Genomic DNA, 22,732 nt, shown 5'->3' with positions numbered 1-22,732 from the left:
ATGTATGAACTCATGGCCCCTGTGAGCCACAGTAGGGACAGAGGGAATGGTAGATTTTCCTCATACCCTTTTATCTGCTCTGTGGGTGGTGATTCCATTGATGGGAATTAATACAAAGAATTGCCAGGGATGTGAAACTAGTAATTCAGAAAGACAAGAAAAAGAAGAAATAATAGTGTTGTCCCTTGCTCATGGCAGTTTTTCAGACTGCTTCCTAAATTACATCCATTATGTGATTTAATTGGACCTCTCCTTTTATCTAGAGAGTCATCAAGATCAAAACAGTAATAAAGCTCTGTTGACAAGAGCCACAAAGAGACTTTGTTCTAAGAGTCCATCTTGAATTTCTGCTTGGTCATAGTCAGTGAACAATTAAGCACAATGTGGATCCCAGGACACAGTAGAGAAAGACTGCTGGACCTGTCACCGTGGCTACGTCTGGAGACTGGTATTATTTTGAGTCTTGTGGTGATGCAGAAGGATTATGCAACCTCCTCCCCACATTAAAGTATTTCTAAACGGCTAACTTCACTGGCAAACTAAAAATATGCTGTATCTGAAGAAAATAGAATGAACAGGTTTATAGTGGGTGAACCTATGAATGACACATATTGCAGAGGACAGGTGGGGTGAGGCAGGTGACACACAATGTTTATTGGTTTTCTGAAAACTCAGCACAACTTCATGTAGATTGTCCAGAATTTGCATTTGGCCAGTCTAAGCATTTCCATTTCTGCTGCCTGTGAGGTCCTTGGCCCTGTAAGGTGACCAGATGGAATTCAAGATGGAAAAGAGAGTAGGAGTTTTGTTCTCAGTTTTTCTTTTAACTAATCAATGTGGAATAAAAGAAACAGAGTTGATTATGCTCTTGAATTCATGTAAATTAGACGTAATTCCATTCGAGTCATTGGGCATGATGTCAATAGCACGTACTTGTATTTTGAGGTGGGAGAATCAGGTTCACTGGATTTACGCTGCTGTCAGTAAGAACAGGATTAGGTTTAACAAGTTCTGAGCCATATGGCTACATAGAGTAAATGGCATTGGTTGGAAGGTTCATCAGATCTCTCCCTGAGCCATTTTACCATGAGGCTAGCAGGCAGTCTCCAAAAAAAGAAAACCCTCTAACTAATAGGGCATATTAGTCTATAAAAACATGGGTGAAGCTATTTTAAAAAACAACAATCTTAATTCTGAGTATTCAGAGAAAACAATGAATTCCAGACTTCAGTTTGTTGCTCTGCACCTTGAGCAGTGATTACATCTGTGCAAAGTAGATATCAACCATCTCCACTGTGATTTAATAGGTTTCACACACATTATTCACGTTAGGGTACAAGACAACAGAAGATCTGGAATGGTTCGTATTAATACTAGGCAGTTTTTCTTGTTTTAAAGCCATTTCATAGGACTAGAGTTCATTGTTCATTTTTTTATATGCAAGTGGTTAGAATTTTACACCAAAATCATACTATGAGCCTGATTCAGATTTCAATTGTCAGTGTAAATCAAAAGTAGCTCTGAAGGCGTTCATGCCAAGTATATCACAGTGAGACCTGAGTAAATGTAAGATATTATATGATATTACCCAATAACATGGCATAGTCTGGCATTACCATGAGTAAATCAATGAATATTCTGTCCTGGACAGTGTTTTGACTACAGATAGATTTCTTAGCACAGTAAATTCCTGAAATGCTTTTGGATAATTCCCAATTGAAGCCCCAGACTGACCTTGCACAAATCTGTTTGTCAATTAAAATGATCTCCTGGCAATCATTGGCAATTACAGTCCACTGGGTACAGGCAGGGAAGTTAGGGTCATGTCTATTTTCTTAGTCAGCAAATTAGAACAGGTTAAGCCTAATTTTTTAGCTATGCCTTAACACTGCACCACAATTTTTTCCCCTTTATATTCACTGAACAGCTACTCAGTCTATGGGTACGTCTAGACTGCAGGCTTTTGTCGACAGAAGTTTTGTCGATAGCTACGATCAACAAAGCGCGTCTAGACTATATCCAGTTCTGTCGACAAAGCAAGCTGCTTTGTCAACATGACAGTGTAGATGCAAAGGACGGTGTAGATGCAATAACGCCATTTGTCGATAGAACTCTGTCGACAAAAGGCGTTATTCCTCGTAGAATGAGGTTTACAGCCGTCGACAAAACTGCTGAGTTCTCAGTGGCAGTGTAGATGCAGGTAAAATTTTGTCGACAAAAGTGGACTTTTGTTGACAAAACCCTGTAGTCTAGATACACCCTATAGGAGTTGATGGAGGTGGGAAAACCACCAGCTTTTTCCTGAACCATCATCAACAAGAATCCCGATAGTGATATTGCTCTTCACCTGGAGCAACTGTTGGGCAGTACATGGTATAATTAGCACAGCACAGAATCATGCTTCATCCTTGAAAACTGTATTTTTTGATATTGTATGCTGATGACTTAGGGAATGTGCAGGCACAGATGTTGCATAAATAGCAGAGAGAGAAAGACTGCATGATAAAACTCTTTGTTACAATTCCCAATCACACACTGCAGCTTCACACTACGTGTTTAATGTTCCCAGCATGCCCCAGAGGCCAACATGTTTAAGAGTAGGTAACTAAAAGGTAAGTATTTAACTAAAAGTGTCCCTTTTTCGAATATGTGTAGATCTTATAATTATCAGAGTCTTCATTGGAAGCTGTGTGTGCTCAATACCTTAGAAAACCAAGCCACTTTTAAATGTGAGTGTCTAAAGCCATATACTTAATTTCAGATTTAAGCACCTAAATAAAAGTAAAAAACAACAAAGAATCTGGTAACACTTTAAAGACTAACAAAATATGTAGATGCTATCATGAGCTTTCGTGGGCACAGCCCACTTCTTCAGATGACCACGAAAGCATGATACCATCTACATGTTTTGTTAGTCTTTAAAGTGCTACCAGACTATTTGTTGTTTTTTAAAACTAACTCGCTTCTGAACATTTAAAAGTGTTGGTTTTAATGATCACTGCACTTATTCTGAAACACAAGATACATTTATTCAGCCACAAGATGGCACTGCACAGAATGAAAAGTACAACTAAACTTAGCACTCAAACAGCAAAGGTATTAAAATTCTTATAGCCTTAATGTGTATAATGGGCCAAGACATGACACAGCAAACAAAATCCCATATAATGTCTTTTTTCAGAATCTATTATTGAGGATGTTTTTCATATTAATCAGCCACAAATAAACTATGCCCATGTACTTAAGAATCTCCTTTTTCTTGTCTTTCTTTTGAAATAGAGCTATTGAATTTCTCACCTCGTTACATAAAATAAACAACTTGGTTAGAATTTGAGAAAAGATTAATGTCCAAGAAGAGTGGATATTTTCTTTTTCATATCTTTTAAATGTATTACTGTGTGTATATATGGCACTTCCACATAAGTTTCTATATAAACAACAATAACAATATTTCTATGCATATTTACCTCTTATACAGAGTTTTCTTCCTGGAGATTTCAAAACACTTTACAAAGGAGGACAATTTTCATCACATTCATAGAGAAACTGAGTTAGAGAGAGGCACCCAAGATCACATGGAGAGTCAGTGGTATGTCTCTTGACTGCTAGTCTCATATATTATACACTGTACTCTGCTACCTATTACCTATATGCTGGTGTCAGTGGCAGAGACTACAGAATTATAGGAGTCCTATAAGATTATAATTATACATATGACTTATAGCCCTCTTATTATTGTTTGCCATCCCCATTACTCAAGTAAACCCAGAGGTGTTTTCACCCCACATGGACAAGCTTGTAGAAATCCAGTATCGAATTCAAGGATCACTTTTGAATTGGCTATTAAGAACATTAGGAATGTTTAAGAATATCATCACTGTACAAATAATCAACATTTATTTTTTCATTATTGTAATGTGGAACTCCATTTGCAAATAAATCAAGAAAAAAATATTGTTGATACATTTTCAGAGTTACGTTTCTTTTTCAAAAGAAACCACAGTAATAACTGAAATGCACTTGCAACAATTACACAAGATTTTCTTTACTTTATTTGTGAGTACTTAGCTAGATCTGTGGTCCCCAGGTTATGTGTTAGGATTCCTTAATTCCTCAACTTGGTCAGAGGAATAGCTCAGTGGTTTGAGCATTGGTTTACTAAATCCCAGGATTGTGAATTCAATCTTCGAGGAGGTCATTTAGGATCTGGGGCAAATCTGTCAGAGATGGTACTTCTTTGTCCTGCCATGAGGGCAGGAGATTGAACTTGATGATCTCTCAAGGTCCCTTACAGGTCTATGAGATAAATCACTGTTCTATCATCCAGACCTTCTATATCATTAAATAGGGTCCAGAGTTTATGACTTTGAAATTTTAAAGGACTGGAGAGTTTTGTTCCTGCTAAAAGTTACCTGGTGCATTTGCCCTGAGAATTCACCTTAATTTTAAGGACTCGGTCCCTTAATAAGAAGCATGTGAGTGCATCCTTACAGAGTCTCAAACCTAAGGAGTCAGATGGATTTGAGAGCCTGAGCTGCAACTGGAGTCACAATGTCCACACTGTTATTTTGAGCAGCAGGCTCAAGCACTGTAGACAAAGTCAGTGGGGAGGGGCGGGGAACCAGGAGCCCTGAAATGACCTCCTCTGGTCCAAAAAATCCCTTATCTGGGACCAGTCAGGTCCAGAGGGTGCCAGACCAGGGAGATCCAACTTCTATCCAAGTCCCCTCCTTGCATCCTTCCTCCTAGCCAGATACCCTACCCCCAATATGCTCCTGCTCCCACCTCCCGTGTGCCGCCAAGTCCCCCAAGCCCTGGCCCGGGCTGGGCGGAGGATGCAGCTGGGTGAAACAACGAACATTTATTCATTTTTCATTCTTTTTTAAATATGCATTTATATTTTGGGGCTGCAAAAAACAGTACTGACAAAAAAAAAAACTAGGTTCCAACTAAAGTAAAAAGTTTGGGAAACCCTGGTCTAGCCAGCTTTCTATCCATCTTACAGTCCATTTATCCAATCCATATTCCCTTAACTTGCTGGCAAGAATATTGTGGGTGACGGTATCAAAAGCCTTGCTAAAGCTGCCACTAGGGGTTTTGGGAGGACCTGAAACAACTTATTTTCATATTCATCATTTGCTTAATGAATATGCAAACATGCAAATGAATGTTACCGGTCCTCCAAAAGCTCGTGAATGGATTTACTGGTCCCCGTGTCAAAAAGTTTGGGAACCCTTATTTTAGGAGATGCACCCGTCACCAGTATTTGTACAAGAACATTGCCAAGAGATTGGTGATTGTACAAATGGTAATCCAATGTCAGGGTAGAATTCAAAACCTCAAGAGCACCTACCAAAAGGTAAAGAATGCCAACAGCAAATCTGGTAACTCCCCCATCTACCCGTCCCTACTATGAGGAATTTGACCAGGTGCTCAGAATTCCCCTGAATACAGAGTCCACCATTGTGCTTAATTGGCTTTTGAAGTGGAACGATCTTAGTTTCAGACCCTTGGCTTTGGCACCGGTAGTCAAACAATATTCACCATCTAAGGTAATTCTTATTATTCAGCATACATTGCCTCAAATGTTCCTTCCTGGTCTAGAAGAACTTGATTTATTAAGGCCTTTGAGTCTTCACTCAGTAGGTTCTAGTTAGTTATTTTGCATACTTACAAATTATCAGTCTCTTCTAAATGAATTTGATGGTGCCAAAGAATCAGTAACTATTTAGCACTTTCTGGTGTAATAGGAAGTGTCAGACATCTAATAATAATATACACTTCACATTTACCAGCATTATTTACAAGGGAAAACTAAAAGTCTGGGGGCTGTTTGTGCTAAATGAAACCACAAATTTGAAATAATAACAGAGTCACAGAGGGAACAAAAGATACACAAAATGGAGGATCAGAAGTTTCCCAAAAAAGCTCTGATAATTCACCTTAATCCTGTCCTGCAGTGTCTATTCTATCTATTCCCTAGACTTTCCCCAATGGAGAGATCTGTTCATTATGCTGAATTACAACAACAGGTGTTGTGGTTTGGAAATATAGATTGAGGACTGGGATGAGTCCACAAAATTAGAGGCCACTTATAAGAAGAGAAGGCGGCGAAAATACAGCTAGACTCAAACCTTGTAAAACAGAGATGTATTTCTGTAAAGCATGAAACATAGTTTTGGAGTTAAATAAGCTTATAATTAATTTGCTAGTGACTAGCGTAGTGATATATAAATTATGCATAAACAATTATGTAAAAGATTGTTTAGATTGCACAGTCTAAGTTAAGAAATGCCCGATTTAAGGCATATGTTCATTCTAGTCCAGTCTTTAATTACATGATCTCATGGTATTTTTTCCACAGGACCCCTGTTTCCAGGCTCATGTGTGTGTGTGTGTGTGTGTGTGTGAGTGTGTGAGAGTGTGGAGGGAGTGAATGCATCCCTACCATGATCCTGCAAGTAAATGTGCTCCAGCCGGCTAGGGGAATGCAGGAATGGTGTGCTGCCCGAGCCTCCTTCCCCCACACTCTGGCCATATAGGGGAGGGCTGGGGCTGATTTCTTCCTCCCCCTCCCCCCAGGAGTGAGGCTGGGCCTTACTCTTGGAGGAGGGAGAGGAAATCTGTCCCAGTGTTTGCACACACACCCCACACAGAAATTCCTGTTTCAGTCTATGTTCAGGCTAGACAATGTTTATTGAATGATAAGCTACTCAATATTTTGTTTTTTCTTCATTGTTCCATGTGGGATACCAGTACAACATCTGCTCATCCTCAGAAGACACAATTATTAATTTCCTCTGAGGCTTTTCTATGGTACTCATTGCTATATAATTTCTGAGCTTCACAAACATTAATTATTTTATTTTCACAACATGAAAGGTTGAGTTGAGGTGGTGGTATTGTTAAAGGTGGGGATCTCTGAGACACAGAGACATCATGGTAAAAAGTGTCCATTCATTTGAGGGGGCCTAATTTCTGATAAGTTAGGTCTGACTTTCCAGCCCTTTGAATATATAGCATGCCATATAATGCAAAGTGCGGTTCCCATTGACTTTCAGCTGTATGTGCTCAGCTTTTCTTTAAACCAGAGCTCAAGATTGCAGGTGAGGTACCCAGAAAAATGAGGAACACACAGTTAATGAACACCTGTGAGAAGTTTGATATAGGTGACTTGCCCAACTTCACACAGGAATTCTGAGCAGAGGCAGAATCTGACTATACAGGGCAGTATTCAATTGCCTTACCCATGAAACCGTCCCTTTCAGTTTTAAGATTTTTTTTTATCATAGGCAGAACATGCATGTATCTAATTTCATTCTTGGCTCATCTGTTTTTGCTGAAACTTTCAAAAAAATCAGTCTGATACAGATGACCAGTATGGGGAATTTCAGTCTGAATTATTCTAGTTAGGCAAAATTATTAGCAACTGTGAACAGGAGTTTGAAATGGGAAGTGTTGGTTAACATTACCTACAGGAAACCCTACCAGATATCTATCTGCTATTTATTTGAGAGAGTTTGTCTATTTGTTCAAAACCTCCTCCTAAATGGAGAGAACTAGGACCACCAAATTCAGTACGCAGCTTCTTCTTCTTATAACTTACAGAAGGGTAAGGGCTTAGCTGTACCAGTAATAGGCATCAGGTTTAAAGCAAACAAAAGGAAGTGTTTCTTCACTCAGCGCACAGTCAACCTCTGGAACTCCTTGCCAGAGGATGTGGTGAAGGCTAGGACTTTAACAGGATTCAAAAAAGAGCTAGATAGATGCATAGATAGTTCCATCAATGGCTATTAGCCAGGATGGGTAGGAGTGGTGTCCCTAGCCTCTGTTTCTCTGGAGGTGGATGACAGAGGAGGGATCACATGAGGATTACCAGTTGTGTTCCCGCCCTCTGGGGCATCTGGTATTGGCCACTGTCAGCAGACAGGATACTGGGTTGGATGGATTGTTGGTCTGACCCAGTATGGCCGTTTTTATGATGTGCCTGAAATGGGATTGCTTCTTAGAAAACCATACAGAAAAGAGAAAGAATCATCAGGCAGGTGAAAGGGCTCCAAGACTGCCTGTCCCAGCATTCCTGCCTGAAAAACGTGGGTAACATATCTCTTACTTATGACACAGGCAGGCTGTGAGGCTTTATAGTTGAAGTTTGTATTGTACTTTGATTATGGCATGTGCGTACAGCAATAGCATTTATCAGAAATTACCCTCTGCATTTAATTTATTTACTTAAGGATTGATAAATAATTTATAGAAGAGTATTATTTTCCCTCCAGTGTAAAGCAAGATTTACTCAAATAGGGGACAATAAACTCACTGATATAAATGTAAAGGAGTAATATAACACCTGTAATCTTGAAGACAAAATTCTTAGATAAATAACACATTAAAAAGAGTTGCTAACCTGTTGTAGAATAGTCATAGCAACCCAGAATTAGAGGGTAATAAGTTGAGCTCTTTTGTATTAAGAATTGAACACCTGATTTAGCATACAACCTTCTCTCTAAGCATTTGGCTTCTTCAAATGTTATAAAAAGACTTTGAGATACTCTTGTAATTGTCTGCACTATCTGCACAGAGCCATGTGTATATAATATAATATTCATAAGCTCCAGGGGTTAGGTACTTCAAACACCAAACAAAAGGAATACAAATGTGCACACCTTCTATCTTGTGTCTTAAAATAATAATCAGAATGATAAATGTTGCAGAATGCTGTTTTCTAATTCTATTTTGGTGTACTCAGTTCACCTGCTAAAAGCTTAAGCACAGGCCAGGTTTGCGTCTACCACCTAGTGACCAGAGGATTTTACCAGCTAAGTCAGCAGAATCTCCTATCCAGAGAGTTCCTTCCTGAATGTGCTAAACACATATTTCACATTTTTAGCTGTATCTTATACTAGAATGCTTGTGGCAGAATCTGGAAGTACATCTAGACTGTGGGGGGTTTTTGGGATACCTTTGGTATCCCGAAAAAACTCTGCCGTGTCCAGGGAACGTATTTGTTCAGCTTTTTTTTTGCGGAAAAGCAGATGCGCTCTTTCGGAAGCCCTGCCTTCCTTGTTCCACAAGAAAGAAGGGATCTCCTGAAAGAGGGTTTTTTCCCCAAAATTTGGCTCAGTGTAGATGGGCCAAATTTCAGAAAAGCCTTAAAAAAAAAAAAAAAAAAAAAAAAAGGGCGGAAAAAGGTATGCAAAATGCAGAGCAAATTTTGCATCTTTTTCCACAAAAACATTGTAGTCTAGACTTAGCCTGGGACTTTAGAACAACTTCTCGTGCATTGGACCTAGTACTTAACTTATCATCTGGAAGCTGTATATCGAATATCTTAAAGTTTAGCTGGCAGTACATGTCTGTGCCTGGTATGAATCAAGCTGTAAATCCAGTCAGTGTGTAGTACCTTGAGGGGTCGACATGATATCTTATCCTGCATTGTTCTATGGCACAACTACTATGGGTCTGGCACAGATCAGCACTGCAACCTTGGAGAAGGTTCTCTACTCATTTGGCTCTAGATCACCCATGGAGAGAGGAGAGCAGTGGATGTTTTAATCTTGAGAAAGAACAGCCCAGATTCAAGGATGGGTGAAAATCGGCTCAGATAGGCACAGAATGTAAAAGTGAAAGAGCTCCCTACCATATAACACAGCAGTAAGGATTGAAGTTCACATAGGGCTTGATAATGTGCCCATCGACATCAGTAGGAGCCTATGTATCCAATGAACACTGCTTTGAATCCCCCTTCAATCAGCAAATGATACAACATTCATTTGAAGTGAATCCAAGTGATATAGCATGATTTTCCTTTCTTACCATCCTTCTGTGTTGTAACTTGCTTCTGCTTTACTGTCTCCAACTCCTGATGCAATTTCAGAACAAAGAGACTCAGAAATACCTGGGAAGTGAGCAGCAGCAGGATAAAGAAAACATGACAGAGTCTCTGTGGGTGAAAATGGGCTGGAAACTCCTTACTGCTTTTTGAGCTTGTTTTCCTACAAAAAAACACACATTGATGTGTTATTTATAAAACCAGCTGAAACATCTGCACTTACACCTAGACCACAAGCAGCAGTGGTACTTTCTTCCTGTAGGGTCTCGGCAGCTTCTGAATTAATTACACAAGGCAGCAGAGTAATAAAAACCAAAGAGATTGAGCTGAATATTGATGTCATTACTTGTTTATACCTTTCAAGATGGAATAATTAAATCAACTCGTGCTCACCATTCTTAAGCAAAATTCTGGTGCCTCCAACCTGGATTACCAGCGTGCTGTATAAAATATTGTAATGATGGAGACAAGCAGTAACTCCACCAACAGGTGTTCCTGGGTTTTTCTTAGTGTTAAGTGGTTGTTGTGTTTTGATATGATGTTGCTGTATTAGTTGCGAGAGTGTTAGGAAAAAGCTAAGTTTACTTGAAGTTGGTATTTGCTGTAGAGTCTCAATAAATCCCCATGATTTCTATAAGCAACTATTACAGCTGGTGGATGGGGATCCAAGATGACAAAAACATTTTTGCCTGAGTAGAAGTTTACTGAGTAGAAGTTTACTGGAAGCTATGACTTTGAGCTTTTGCTCTCTATAAATAAGTGGTCTGATGAGGAAAGCAACATGGTGCTTAAAACTGTAGTTGCTGGGTGATGGTGTGAGTCAACCCGCCAGCACCTTGCTATAGCAAATCTGGAATTGGCCATGCAAATTGGGCCCCATACCCAGAGCAAACCAGGACAGAATTCAATGTGAAAAGTCAGTTTGTATAAACGGTTTAACAGGACAACTCTAGAAACTGCTCATGAAGGATGATAACACATTAGAAAAACCTATGAACCGGATTACATGCAGAGTTATAAATGTGGAAGCAGAAATTGGGTTTCCTTAAAGGACTCATCTATTAATTCCCAGCCCCAAATGATTCATTTATACCAGATGCAGCAATTCAAAAATGATTGCTAGGGAAGTGGCTAAAAATTTGGAGAAGGCCCAGGTGCAAGCTATTCACAGATGTCCCATGCGTCATATGAGAGAGACTGTTTCTTGAGTGGCTTCCAGACCAGATGATATTTGCAGGCAGCATGGAATTGCTGAAGCAGGGGGAAGCCTCATCAGAGAAACTAGAAATTGCTGATACAGTAGGGCCACCATCAGCAATTTATGCAATAGCTCATGTTAAGAGCTGCCCAGATACCAGTTACTATATGACAGGAGATGTTTATGGCTGGAAAACCACAATGCTGTTGGACTCCAGGATAAAAAATAAATCTGATCCATGGAGAACATTCCGTGCTGAAGAGAAAGAACTTTTATACAACAGGAGTTAAATTAGTATCGATTCATCACCAGCCACTGCAGACAATAGGAAAAATTTAACTCATGCTGAATTTGGGGTCTCTGCATATCAAATTGACTCTTGTTGTGGGGATCGGTATTTCTAGTGCTGTTGTACTACTTGCAGTGGATTTCATCCAAAGGCATCTCAAGAGTTTCTGGAGGGATAATAGAACAAACTTTTTTCTCCAAATAATAGGTGGGCCATGGGGAGCATGGAGGTGCCTGAAGCATGTCTACAAGCATGAGAGAAATGAATTGCTCTAGTGGTGTCTACGATTAAAGTTATGGTAAAACCAGGTCAACAGTATTCCCCCCCCACCCTGCCAGAATAGAAGTTTTCTGCACTGAACCTGTAGGAGTGTTTGAATATCCAGTCTTGATGGCTTTTCATCAATATTCTATTTCAAATTGAACTAGTGTGGGAGTTTTGGGTAATGTGACTGACCAGGAGGTACAGTAGCCATTGAAAAAAATCAGACCGTTGGACAAGGCCAGTGTAGCTGGTGTCTCAAAGCCTCTCATGGGGCAAAAATCAAGAGCTATGAAGCTGCACAGTCAATAAAAGAGCTAAGAATTGATTTAACAGACGCATCTGGAAAAGGCAAAGAAAAAAAGTGATTAGAACAGCTGCTCTTACAATATGCTAATGCGTCCCCCAGGAATAAGGAAGATCTTGGGAGGTATGATTCAGCAATATTCAGTTATGCTTAAGCCTGGGAGTGTTTCTGTGAAACAACTCCCATGTTGGATTCCCCTGGTGTTTTAGGTAGCAGAGAAAGATAAGCTAAATAGCACTCAGGAGGATGGTCTGGCTGGGCAATCTCCATCACCTTGGACATCCCCAGGTGTAGCCATGAAAAATTCCAATTGGGACATGAGGATATCTGTTGACTAGAGTAAACGTAATTTACAGACAAATCGACATAGCTACCACCCACTTCCCCATATAGCAGATACCCTGGATACAGTGTCATTAGCAAAACATTAAACTTGTTTTGATCTGCCATCAGATTACTGTGGCAACTATTGAGTAAGAAAAACCTGTCTTTATGACATCTTATGGACTGGTCAATTCTGCATAATGCCTTTTGGATTCATGACAGCACCAGGACTGTGTTAGAAGTTAGTAAATAATCTAATAAAAGTTTTGAGAATGGATACTGCCTCATACTTAGATGACTTCATTTGTTTCCATAAAACACAGGAAGAGCATTTGGTAGGAGTGTAAAGGATTATAAAACTTTTTGAGGAGTCAAGGTTTAAACTTCCAAGAAACAAAAGTCAGTCTGCAAAGAATAGCATCACCTTCCTGTGATATATCATCAGTAACAATGGGTTGGAACATCAACCCCAGACACTGAATGCTATAAAGCAGTGTTTCTCAACCTTTTTTTAAAAAAATACCCCTTTATATATATAAAAGGGGGTACTATATATATATAACTACCCCCAGTACCTACAGTTTTCAGACACACCATTTTTTTTCTACCATTGCAACACATTTGTTTAAACAACTTAATCGTAGCCAGGTGGGTGATGAAATTTTTGGATGTAAAAAGTACAAAAATAATAAAGCGCTGTCAAACTTTAAACAAAAATTCAGTTTTCTCCAAATTTCAGTTGTATTGACATATCCCCCAGACTTTTCTCGAGTACCCCAAGGGTAGTCATACTACTGGTTGAGAAACACTGCTATAAAGAATGGAAGGCTCCAACAAACTTAGAGGAAGTACATATGCCTCTGCAGATTCCACAGGAGATTTTTTATAAAAGTTCACAGCATGGATGGCTAAGAGCAACATTGTCTGTATAGGAGCATACCCAGCCCTCCTCTACAAAAAAAGCTTCTTGAGTCTCCTAAACCTTGCTGTTTAATTCCTCTATTCCTTAATTTTTCTCAACCATAAACTGTGATGCCTTAAAGGCTGCAGGTAGATTTGCACTTGAATAAATTGCATGAGCTTGGTAGTCAGCAATTAAATGAGAGAGAGGCCAAGATCTAGGACCCTCAAATCCTTTCATCCACCTTTATGAATTCACACTGTACAAAAATCAACCACAGCATCCTGCATTGACTCCTTATGAGGTACTGCCCAGAAAGTGGCCTGTGGAGATGGATTCATAAATTGTGTTAATACACATTCACACTTCACTATAAACCTGGAAAGCAAAATGTGGTTGTAGATGCTGTAAGCCAACTGTGGGCAGCAAGAATAGGCTCAGTGTGATCTTATGATGACATTTAGCAAGAACAGTCAGAGCCCCTCATTTATGTATGGTGCACCAATACAGCTGCTGGAGGAAAACAAGACTGGAGATGTTCAATGCAGTTCAGAAACAGTTATCCATTGATCCAGCTACCAACCTGCCGGTGTATGAATATAGCAGAGTTGTCTTGTTGGTAAGCTTACTGTACTAGAAAGCTGTCATGATAATGAAGTAGTAGGTTATGCAGAATATAAAAGGAATTTGAAATGGGTATCCAACAGGGTATTATTTTTGTCTGGGAATAGCTGAAGATGTTAAGGAATGAATACTTTCCTGTCTTATCTGTCAAGAAAGGAAAGCACCACAAAAGGAGATGCAGAACTACTTTAGGGGAAAGGCCCCAAACTAGTCTGTCCTGGGAGTTCATACAGATTGACTTGAAAGGCCCACTACTAGAATAACCAGATGAAAATGAGAATTTGCTGGTAGCTCACAATATCTTTTTAAAGACTATGGTGCTCCAAACATGCCTGAGACAGTATTCCAGGAAAAGGAGAGTTACCTGCCCATACAGGAAGGAGAGAAAGTTTGGCTCTACAACTAGAAAAATCTGTCAGGGACCTCACAAAGTGCCTGAAAAATGGCACAATGATTCCTTGCTGATTTGTACTTGACAAGAACACATGTACAGATTTACTGAAAGAAAGGGGAGAGAGTACATGCGGAGTCTTCATAAATTTCCAGGCTAGAAAGGGAACTCCGGAAGAACTTCCCTGAAATAATTCCTGTTTGAATTAGACCATCTCTTTATAAATATATCCAATCTTGAATTAACAAATGCTGGTGATAGAGGATCTATCACAAGCCATGTTAAAGTGTTTCAATGATTAATTTGTTTCATAGTTAAAGTGTATGCTTTATTTCCTATCTGAATTTGTCTAGCTTCAATTTCCAGCTACAAGATCCTGTTATGCCTTTGTCTGTTAGATTAAAGAGCCCACTATTAAATATTTGTTTCCAGTGTAGATACTCATAGGCTACGTCTAGACTGGCATGATTTTCCGCAAATGCTTTTAATGGAAAAGTTTTCCGTTAAAAGCATTTGCGGAAAAGAGCGTCTAGATTGGCACGGACGCTTTTCTGCAAAAGCACTTTTTGCGGAAAAGCGTCTATGCCAATCTAGATGCGCTTTTCCACAAAAAAGCCCCAATTGCCATTTTCGCGATCGAGGCTTTTTTGCACAAAACAAATCTGAGCTGTCTACACTGACCCTTTTGCGCAAAAGCTTTGCGCAAAAGGACTTTTGCCCGAATGGGAGCAGCATGGTATTTCCGCAAGAAGCACTGATTTCAGACAGTAGGAAGTCAGTGTTCTTGTGGAAATTCAAGCGGCCAGTGTAGACAGCTGGCAAGTTTTTCCGCAAAAAAAAAAAAAAAAAGTTTTTCCGGAAAAACTTGCCAGTCTAGACACAGCCATAGAGTGTGATCAAGTCACTTGTTAATCTTTTCTTTGTTGATCAAACTAGATTGATTTCCTGAATCCATCAATGCAGGCATGTTTAAACAACGTTTTAATCATTCCCATGGGCTCTCCTCTGAACCTTCACCAGTTTACCAACATCCTTCATAAACTGTGGATATTAGAATGACACGGCATTCCAGCAGAAGTTGCACACAGTGTCAAATATAGTGGTAAAACAATCTCTTTAGTCCTACTCAAGATTCCCCAGTTCATTCATCCAAGAATCATATTGGCATATTTGATTACAGTTGCACTGAAATCTCATCTTCATCTGATTAAAAAAAAAATTGGGTTCATGGTAGATAGAATCATTGCTTTAGAATCACTATGTTGCCAGTAGGGTCTCTCATCTTGTAAATATGGCTGACTTTCTTTGTTTCTAATGTATACATTTATACTTGGCTATATGAAAGGAATATTATTTGCTTGTGCCCCATTTACCAAACGATCCAGAAGGACCTGTATCAGTGACATTTCCTCTTCATTATTTACCACTTCCCAAATCTTTGTATTATTTTATCAGTGAAAATTTAGTGTTTTATTTTAGGTAATTGATAAAAAATGTTTAATAACTAAGGCTAAGAACTGAGCTCTGTAGGATTCTACTAGCAATACACACACTCAGTGATGATTCCACATTTATAATTGTATGTCAAGACCTGTCTGTTAGCCAGTTTTTAAATTTTTAATATGTGCCATGTTAATTTTTCAATCAAATTGTGGTACCAAGTCAAATGCCTTGTGGAAGTCTGAGAATATTACAGCAACACTATTATCATTATCAACCACATTTATCATGTTATAAAAATCAAGTAAATTATGCAGGATTTATTTTACATAACCTCATGTTTATTGATATTAAATATATTATAATATTCTTCATTAATCAATTCCTATATCACAAGCTCTATTACGTTGCTGCTATCAATATGAGACTGATTGGCATCAGGTTATCCCATTTTTATCTTTTGAAATATTAGCACAATATTGAATTTCTTTTAGTTTTTAGGTCTTCTTTAATGTTTCAACATTAATTGTCCAGTTGGCGCCTTATCCAGCTCTTTTAAAATACTTGTATGCTAGCTCTCTGAATGTTTTAATTTAAAAAGTGTCTAACTTTAAGTAATGCTGTTTAGGATCTTCCTCACTTACAATTTGAATGGAAAATGTTTCATGATCATACAATATAACTAACTCACCATGCATTTTCCCAAATTAGTACAGAAATAATTATTGAGCATACCTGGCTTGTATGTATTTTTATTGACAGTGATACCATTTCCCTTGTGTTAGGATTCTTTTTGTTTATATTTTAACATTTCCCTCCTATTGTCCTTAACCATCCATAAATGTTTCCCTTCCTTCCCTTATCATTTTCTACAATTAATAGCTTATGATTTGTGTTTACAGCTATCAACTTCCCTTTTCTTACATTTTTATATATAATTTTTTTTGGCTGCTTTCACATCCCCTGAATAAGGTTGGTTTTTTTTACCAAGTATGGCCCTCTTTCTCAATAACAGCATAGGTCTTACACAGCAATTAATTAGTAATCTGGTGTTAACAGGATATTAAATTAAATGTATTTAACTCTTTACTTTTTCTTTACCTATGCCACCAATTTTTGTATTGACAGCATATAACTGCACTACAGAATTTTTCAAGGAGGAACAAGTAGATTTTGGCAGATGGCGAGAAAGCAGATTCTGTAGCAAAATTCTGCATCTAAGGGGTTGTTTCTTCTATATCAGATGCCACAGCTGCAGAGTACATAGGGCCCTGCCTATAATAAGATTTCAGCACACAAAATGCTGCCTTGTGAAGCTCCTCTGGAATGAGGATGGATATAAATGCTATACTCAGTCGCTCTCTGAGAGCTCCCCTGTGTACTTTTTCCCTTTCAAATGTCAATGTGGCTGAAATGAAATGTGTCTGTCTGAGAAGGAAAAACTCACTGATGACTCATTTTTGTTAGGGCTGCAGCAGCAGCAGCACCTGAGAAGCTTTATAACCTTGCTGGAACAGCCCAGCAGGTTAATTTCTTGTGTGTGTGGGAGCGGGGAGGGAGAAGAGGTTTTCTGTTCTGTGAATTTGCGGTTTTAAATGGTGGAAAGGGGTCCTCTTTTCATGTAGGTAAGTTTATAGGGGAGCTATTGATTTAAAATATATGTAAAGAATGGAGTGTGGCATATTTGTGCTAAATGCTTCCATGGCAATTTAGGGGGGACCAAGTCAAAGTAACTCCCCTCCCCCATTCCTGTGTGCTGCAATGTCTGATTAAAAAGTGGTAGGTTTGGTTGTTGATCCCTGGAAGGGAATGAACTGTGTTGCACTTAGTGGGACTAAAGCAGATCACCTGACAGATTTCAATGGTGTTTTTTAAAACACCCAAGAAAACCAAGCTCCAGTCCTCCTTGTGTTAGTGTGGAGTAACTTGCATTTATGCTAAGGTAAATCTAGCTTAGAGGGCAATTACATGTATAAATGGTTTTCTGCACTGCATCTGTCGTGGCTCTGCTGCAGTGTGAAGGGAAGTTGGCTTTAAGGAACCTGTGCAGAACAATGTTGGCTCTTTCTGGAGTGATATGAAAGCCTCTGGGGGCTTCCTGGATTAGGCTGGTAAAGTGGCTACTGGGGATCCCCTAGTCATTTCCCCTCACTGAGGTAAATAGCTACTCGTTCTTGAACCTGATTCCCTTTTCCTTCAGAAGCTGAGTAGACAGCCTGGCTGCTCAAATTTTGCGGAGAGGGAGGATTTACAGATTAATTCGAAAGCACTTCTCAGTGGGTCCCTTAATGAAGGCAATTTGGTAGAAAGTAGCCCAGCCGTTCACTGTTAACAGAGAGAATGGAACTAGGGATTCGCTCAGTCCAATTCCCTACCCTGTGCACCATCTTCCCTCTTATAAAGTTCCTTTTGGGCCCTCGTTCATCTTGTTCATTCATTAGAATTAAATACGTTTAGAGCGTAGTTCAGCAAAACATTTGTTTTCTTGTTCATTAAGAGTGTATGCGTGACGCACACACACTATTATCTCAGCTTTATAAGCAGGCAGAATAACACATGTATAGTGTATTTCTCCCTGAAGGATAAAAATCTCGAACAACATATTCACTTTAACTGTTCATTACTCTGGTCAAAATATATTTATTTCTACTTTCTAAGGAATTGTCTCAAACAAGAATTTAAAATGAATGTTTTTACTTAGGCATTAAGGGTCTTATTGTTTTATAGAACTTATGAAGCCACTTCTGCTGGTGCAAAGTGAATAATAAATGCTCCCTAAAGTACTTTACCCCAACTTTGAGCCAGAATGCATGACTACAGAAGACAGTAGAGCATAAGGCCAAAGGGCTTCACTTTTCCTCTTTACTGAACACGAGATCTGTTGTGAAATAACTTTATTAAACGGATTCACAAAGGAAGAGACTTTAAAACCAAACAAATTCAAATGAGAAGTTAGGCTCAATTGCTTTAATAGCCAGAGTGATTAAACACTGAAACAAGCTAACAGCTCCTGGTGGCCATGGATCACCGTTCCTAGCCAATGTTACTTGTGAATATTGGTGCATATGCATTGATGCATATAATGGATACTCACAAGTATCACAGGAATGAGGCTATCAAAGGTCACATTTGGGTCCCTTGATAAGAAAAGAAGCCCTCATATCCTCCACAAGACTGTGGAAGTTACAGCTGTACCTTAAAATCTTCTTCCTTTGACTGTCCTGAAGGGATTGACGCTAACTGTGACATCTCAGACTGTAATTCATACTGTTGCTCTCTATGTCCACAATTTGCCCAGTTATTAAACTATTTTCAAATGATTCCTTCACAGTATTAGACAGAGCCCCTTCCTATTAGGTATGGTAAACCCAGCAGTAACATACATCTGACTATTGCAGGTAAGAAGTGCTATATAAGACATTTTGAATTTTCCATAAATAGAGTGGGAAAACAAAACATTTGCACAGTGACATAAAAAAATTAGTGAATCTTTCTGAACTTTTAAGGATTTAATAAAGTAGTTACTTTGTGCTATGTACTAAGCCATGTCATGATTAGATTTATATTAGTAAATATAAAGGTAAGCAGCATTTGCACCATACACACACAGACAAAAATATTCCTATCAATAATAATCAAAACGTTGCTTGAGATCTTTAGGGCTTGATTTGTATATTTTGACATGTAATATTTTCAATTTGTGTTTCAATGATTAAAAAGGTTTAAGTTTTTGAATGTCAATATCTACCTTAAATACACAATTATCACCTAGCCCTTCATAACTTCCCAGAACATTTTAATAGATAAAAATTGAAAGCAAATACTTAAAATCCATAATTTTGGGCAACTGTAAAAATTTAAATTTATAAATATAAACATTCATAAAATAAGCATTTATATCTATCAAAAATATAAAAAATTGAATTCTGCCAAGACTACATATCATATTTTTATTTTTGTTGGTCTATTATAATTGTTTACATGTTACTTTGTTATTGCAAATATGTTTTCTCCAGCATGGATTACCTGTATATTGAGCGTTGTTTTTTATTTATTTATTTTTTTTAAATGACCTCATGGTCCATTCAAATATCTCTGTTTACAGAATTCAGTGCCATGCTTCAATAAAGAACTGTTATGATTGTTTTATGCAGATAGGAGGGATTTTCCAAAATCAGAGATGGTATATCTCTCATATCACAAAAAAGCTTGCCAAAAATCCATTCAATAATCACTGAATTAAAATTTACTGTTCTCTATATTACCAAAATGCATCCTCGTAAATATCAAAACTATGTAAGTATCAGTAGTTCCATCCAAACTCTTCATCTGACTTACAGAAAGGGCAAACACCAGTAGATAAATCTTTCAAAATGACCTTCGCGCTAGGAATCAATGTATCACGACAAACATGTGGCCCTTCTATTTTCTATCTTGTACATTGCCTTGACTCCATATATAAATATTGTTGCCAATGTAAAGGTATAAAAACTTGTAGAGCAATAAGAAATGCTTCTTCAGGTATATTGAGACAGATGAGGCTGTTGATTTTTTTTTTAAATTACACTTCTGTCTCTAAGTCCATTTAACTTTTCACATAACTGTGTGTGGTAAGAGTATATCAGATCCTCTAAATATGAAGTAACATATATAATTCAGATTCAGAACTAAAACAAAATTTTAAAAACTCACCCATCTTGGGGATGGCGCATCAGTGCCACTTTACTTTTATCAAATTCTTCCATGTCAGAGTCCTCATTTAAGAGCACATATTTCTCATGCTTGCCTACTTCCATCATTTTAATTAATCTGTAAAACCTTAATTTAATACCTGTGAAAATCTCTGATGCTTTGTTCCTAACCTGCTTATAAACATGCCCCTATACACTCTCCTGGCATTTACCTCCCACTGTAAAGTTCAGTAACAATTTCAAGGCAGAGCCCTTCTTTGTGTGAGTTTTTTGTACATGAAAGATGATCTAGTTTTGTAACTCCAGGAATTCTTGGATTGCCTCCATTTGTCTTCTGCTAGCTCCTCCTCTCACTTTCACAACAAATTATGCACTCAAGTTCCAGTCTCAGAATACAGAGATGAAATCAGGTTCATTTTCAAGAAGTAGGCAAAAGTATAAAAGAGGAGAGAGAGAGAGAAAGAGAGAGAGAGGAAAAGTACTTTTTGTCTTTGTATTTTTTTAAATTTGCCCCTCTTTTTTCAATTACAAAAGTGAAAAAAAGGTTTTATTTAAAACAAAAATAAAAATGAGAGAGACTAACATTATTCTTTCACTTTTTTTGGTCCCCTTTTCAGGGGAAAAAAGGGAAAAGATAGTTAAGTGGGTGAAAGGAAGGGAACTAATAGACCCCTTCCCCCAATAAACTCCCAGTGTTGTCCTGTGCTCACCTGCCTCTGTACTGCCTCTGATTACCATAAAATATGGGTGAAATCTTGGACCTGTGGAAATCATGAGAGTTTTGCTATTGACTTCAATGGAAGGAAGATTTCAACCTTTATTCTTAAAGCACTATCTATAGACTTTATTTTCTCTTCTTTTTCAGAAACTAACTTATGCTCTGATTTTTTTAATTCTCATTTGTGTTGAGTGACAACTACTCTCAGGAAGAGGTGTTACCCAGCAGGGGTTACGATGACAGAATTAGGCCCTTTGTGCTTGCTTTCTTTAAGGGTGTGTCTAGACTACATGCCTCCGTCGACGGAGGCATGTAGATTAGCCAGATCGGCAGAGGGAAATGAAGCCGCGATTAAAATAATCGCGGCTTCATTTAAATTTAAATGGCTGCCCCGCTCTGCCGATCAGCTGTTTGTCGGCAGATCAGGGCAGTCTGGACGTGACGCGCCGACAAAGAAGCCTTTCTTGATCGGCACAGGTATGCCTCGTGAAACCAGGTTTACCTGTGCCGATCAAGAAAGGCTTCTTTGTCGGCGCGTCGTGTCCAGACTGTCCCGATCTGCCGACAAACAGCTGATCGGCAGAGCGGGGCAGCCATTTAAATTTAAATGAAGCCGCGATTATTTTAATCACGGCTTCATTTCCCTCTGCCGATCTGGCTAATCTACATGCCTCCATCGACGGAGGCATGTAGTTTTGACGTACCCTAAGAGATAAAGAACATGAGCAAATTCATAGGAAAACATCTAGGCTGTGTCTACACTGGCCTCCCTTTCCGGAAAAGGGATGCTAATGTAGACTTTGGAATAGTCAAATCCGTGGGGGATTTAAATATCCCCCGCGGCATTTGCATTAACATGGCTGCCGCTTTTTTCCGGCTTGGAGATAAGCTGGAGAAAAGCGCCAGTCTAGACGTGATTCTCCGGAAAATAAAGCCTATTCCTACTTGAAAGGAATAAGAGATCCTCCGGAAAAGGCTTTATTTTCCGGAGAATCACGTCTAGACTGGCGCTTTTCTCCGGCTTATCTCCAAGCCAGAGAAAAGCGGCAGCCATGTTAATGCAAATGCCGCGGGGGATATTTAAATCCCCCACGGATTTGACTATTCCAAAGTCTACATTAGCATCCCTTTTCCGGAAAGGGGTGCCAATGTAGACATAGCCCTACAGAATAACCCTCATCCTCTAAATACAAGCCAATTACGCAGTGTATTTGCGGGTGAAGGGTATCCATCAGCACTTGAAGAATACCCTAGTATATTTGCAGAAAAGCCAATTGAACATAATACTCCCAAAAATCTGTTTTTCTGTCCCAATTGATCTGTTAGAGGCTGCCTTACTGAATAAATAGGTTATTCAGTCCAAATATTCCTTTGTGTATGGATGTGATGTTTTGATTTTTGGTTTATTTTACAGGATGGCCTACTTAGCGAAAAGTTCTTAGGAACAAAAGAAATCAAATGTCTTTGAAAAAAAACCAATAGCTTAATTGCTCCCCACATGGTTATTAGCAGTCCCAACCAAGATTGAGTCCCCATTGTGCTCACTCCTACACAAAAACCCAGTGAGAAATAGTCCTCAACTTACAAAGCTTGCACTCTGAATTGACAGGGCAGACTACTTAAATTGTAAGATCTTGGGGGCAGAGACTGTCTCTTTGTTCTGTGTTTGTTTAGTGACTAGCACAAAGAGCGCCTGGCTTGTGACTGGGACGCCCAAGAGCTATCCCCCTACAAAAGAATAATAAGCATCAGAGGA

The 22,732-nt window shown here is 38.7% G+C and overlaps 1 protein-coding gene across 2 annotated transcripts in view; it reads right to left on the bottom strand.

The window, feature by feature from the left end:
• LOC102457239 (uncharacterized) overlaps positions 1 to 20,589 on the bottom strand; it is a 54,662-nt gene extending 34,073 nt beyond the window's left edge. Inside the window, exons 1-2 of one of the 2 annotated variants that reach the window (XM_006112756.5) lie at positions 20,260 to 20,589; positions 9,817 to 9,995 (exon numbers count right to left, since the gene is read on the bottom strand). In XM_006112756.5, coding sequence (XP_006112818.2) covers positions 9,817 to 9,995; positions 20,260 to 20,366 — 286 coding nt within the window. In that variant the 5' untranslated portion in view covers positions 20,367 to 20,589. The remainder of the gene's footprint in view (positions 1 to 9,816; positions 9,996 to 20,259) is intronic. The other variant, XM_006112757.5, reaches the window with a different exon arrangement.
• Positions 20,590 to 22,732: the final 2,143 nt, after the last annotated feature.

Source organism: Pelodiscus sinensis, chromosome 4 (genome assembly GCF_052426305.1).
Source record: "Pelodiscus sinensis isolate ZL-2025 chromosome 4, ASM5242630v1, whole genome shotgun sequence".
Lineage (NCBI taxonomy): Eukaryota > Metazoa > Chordata > Testudines > Trionychidae > Pelodiscus > Pelodiscus sinensis.
Note: the sequence above shows the minus strand (reverse complement) of the source record. Positions and strands in the feature narration are given on the sequence as shown.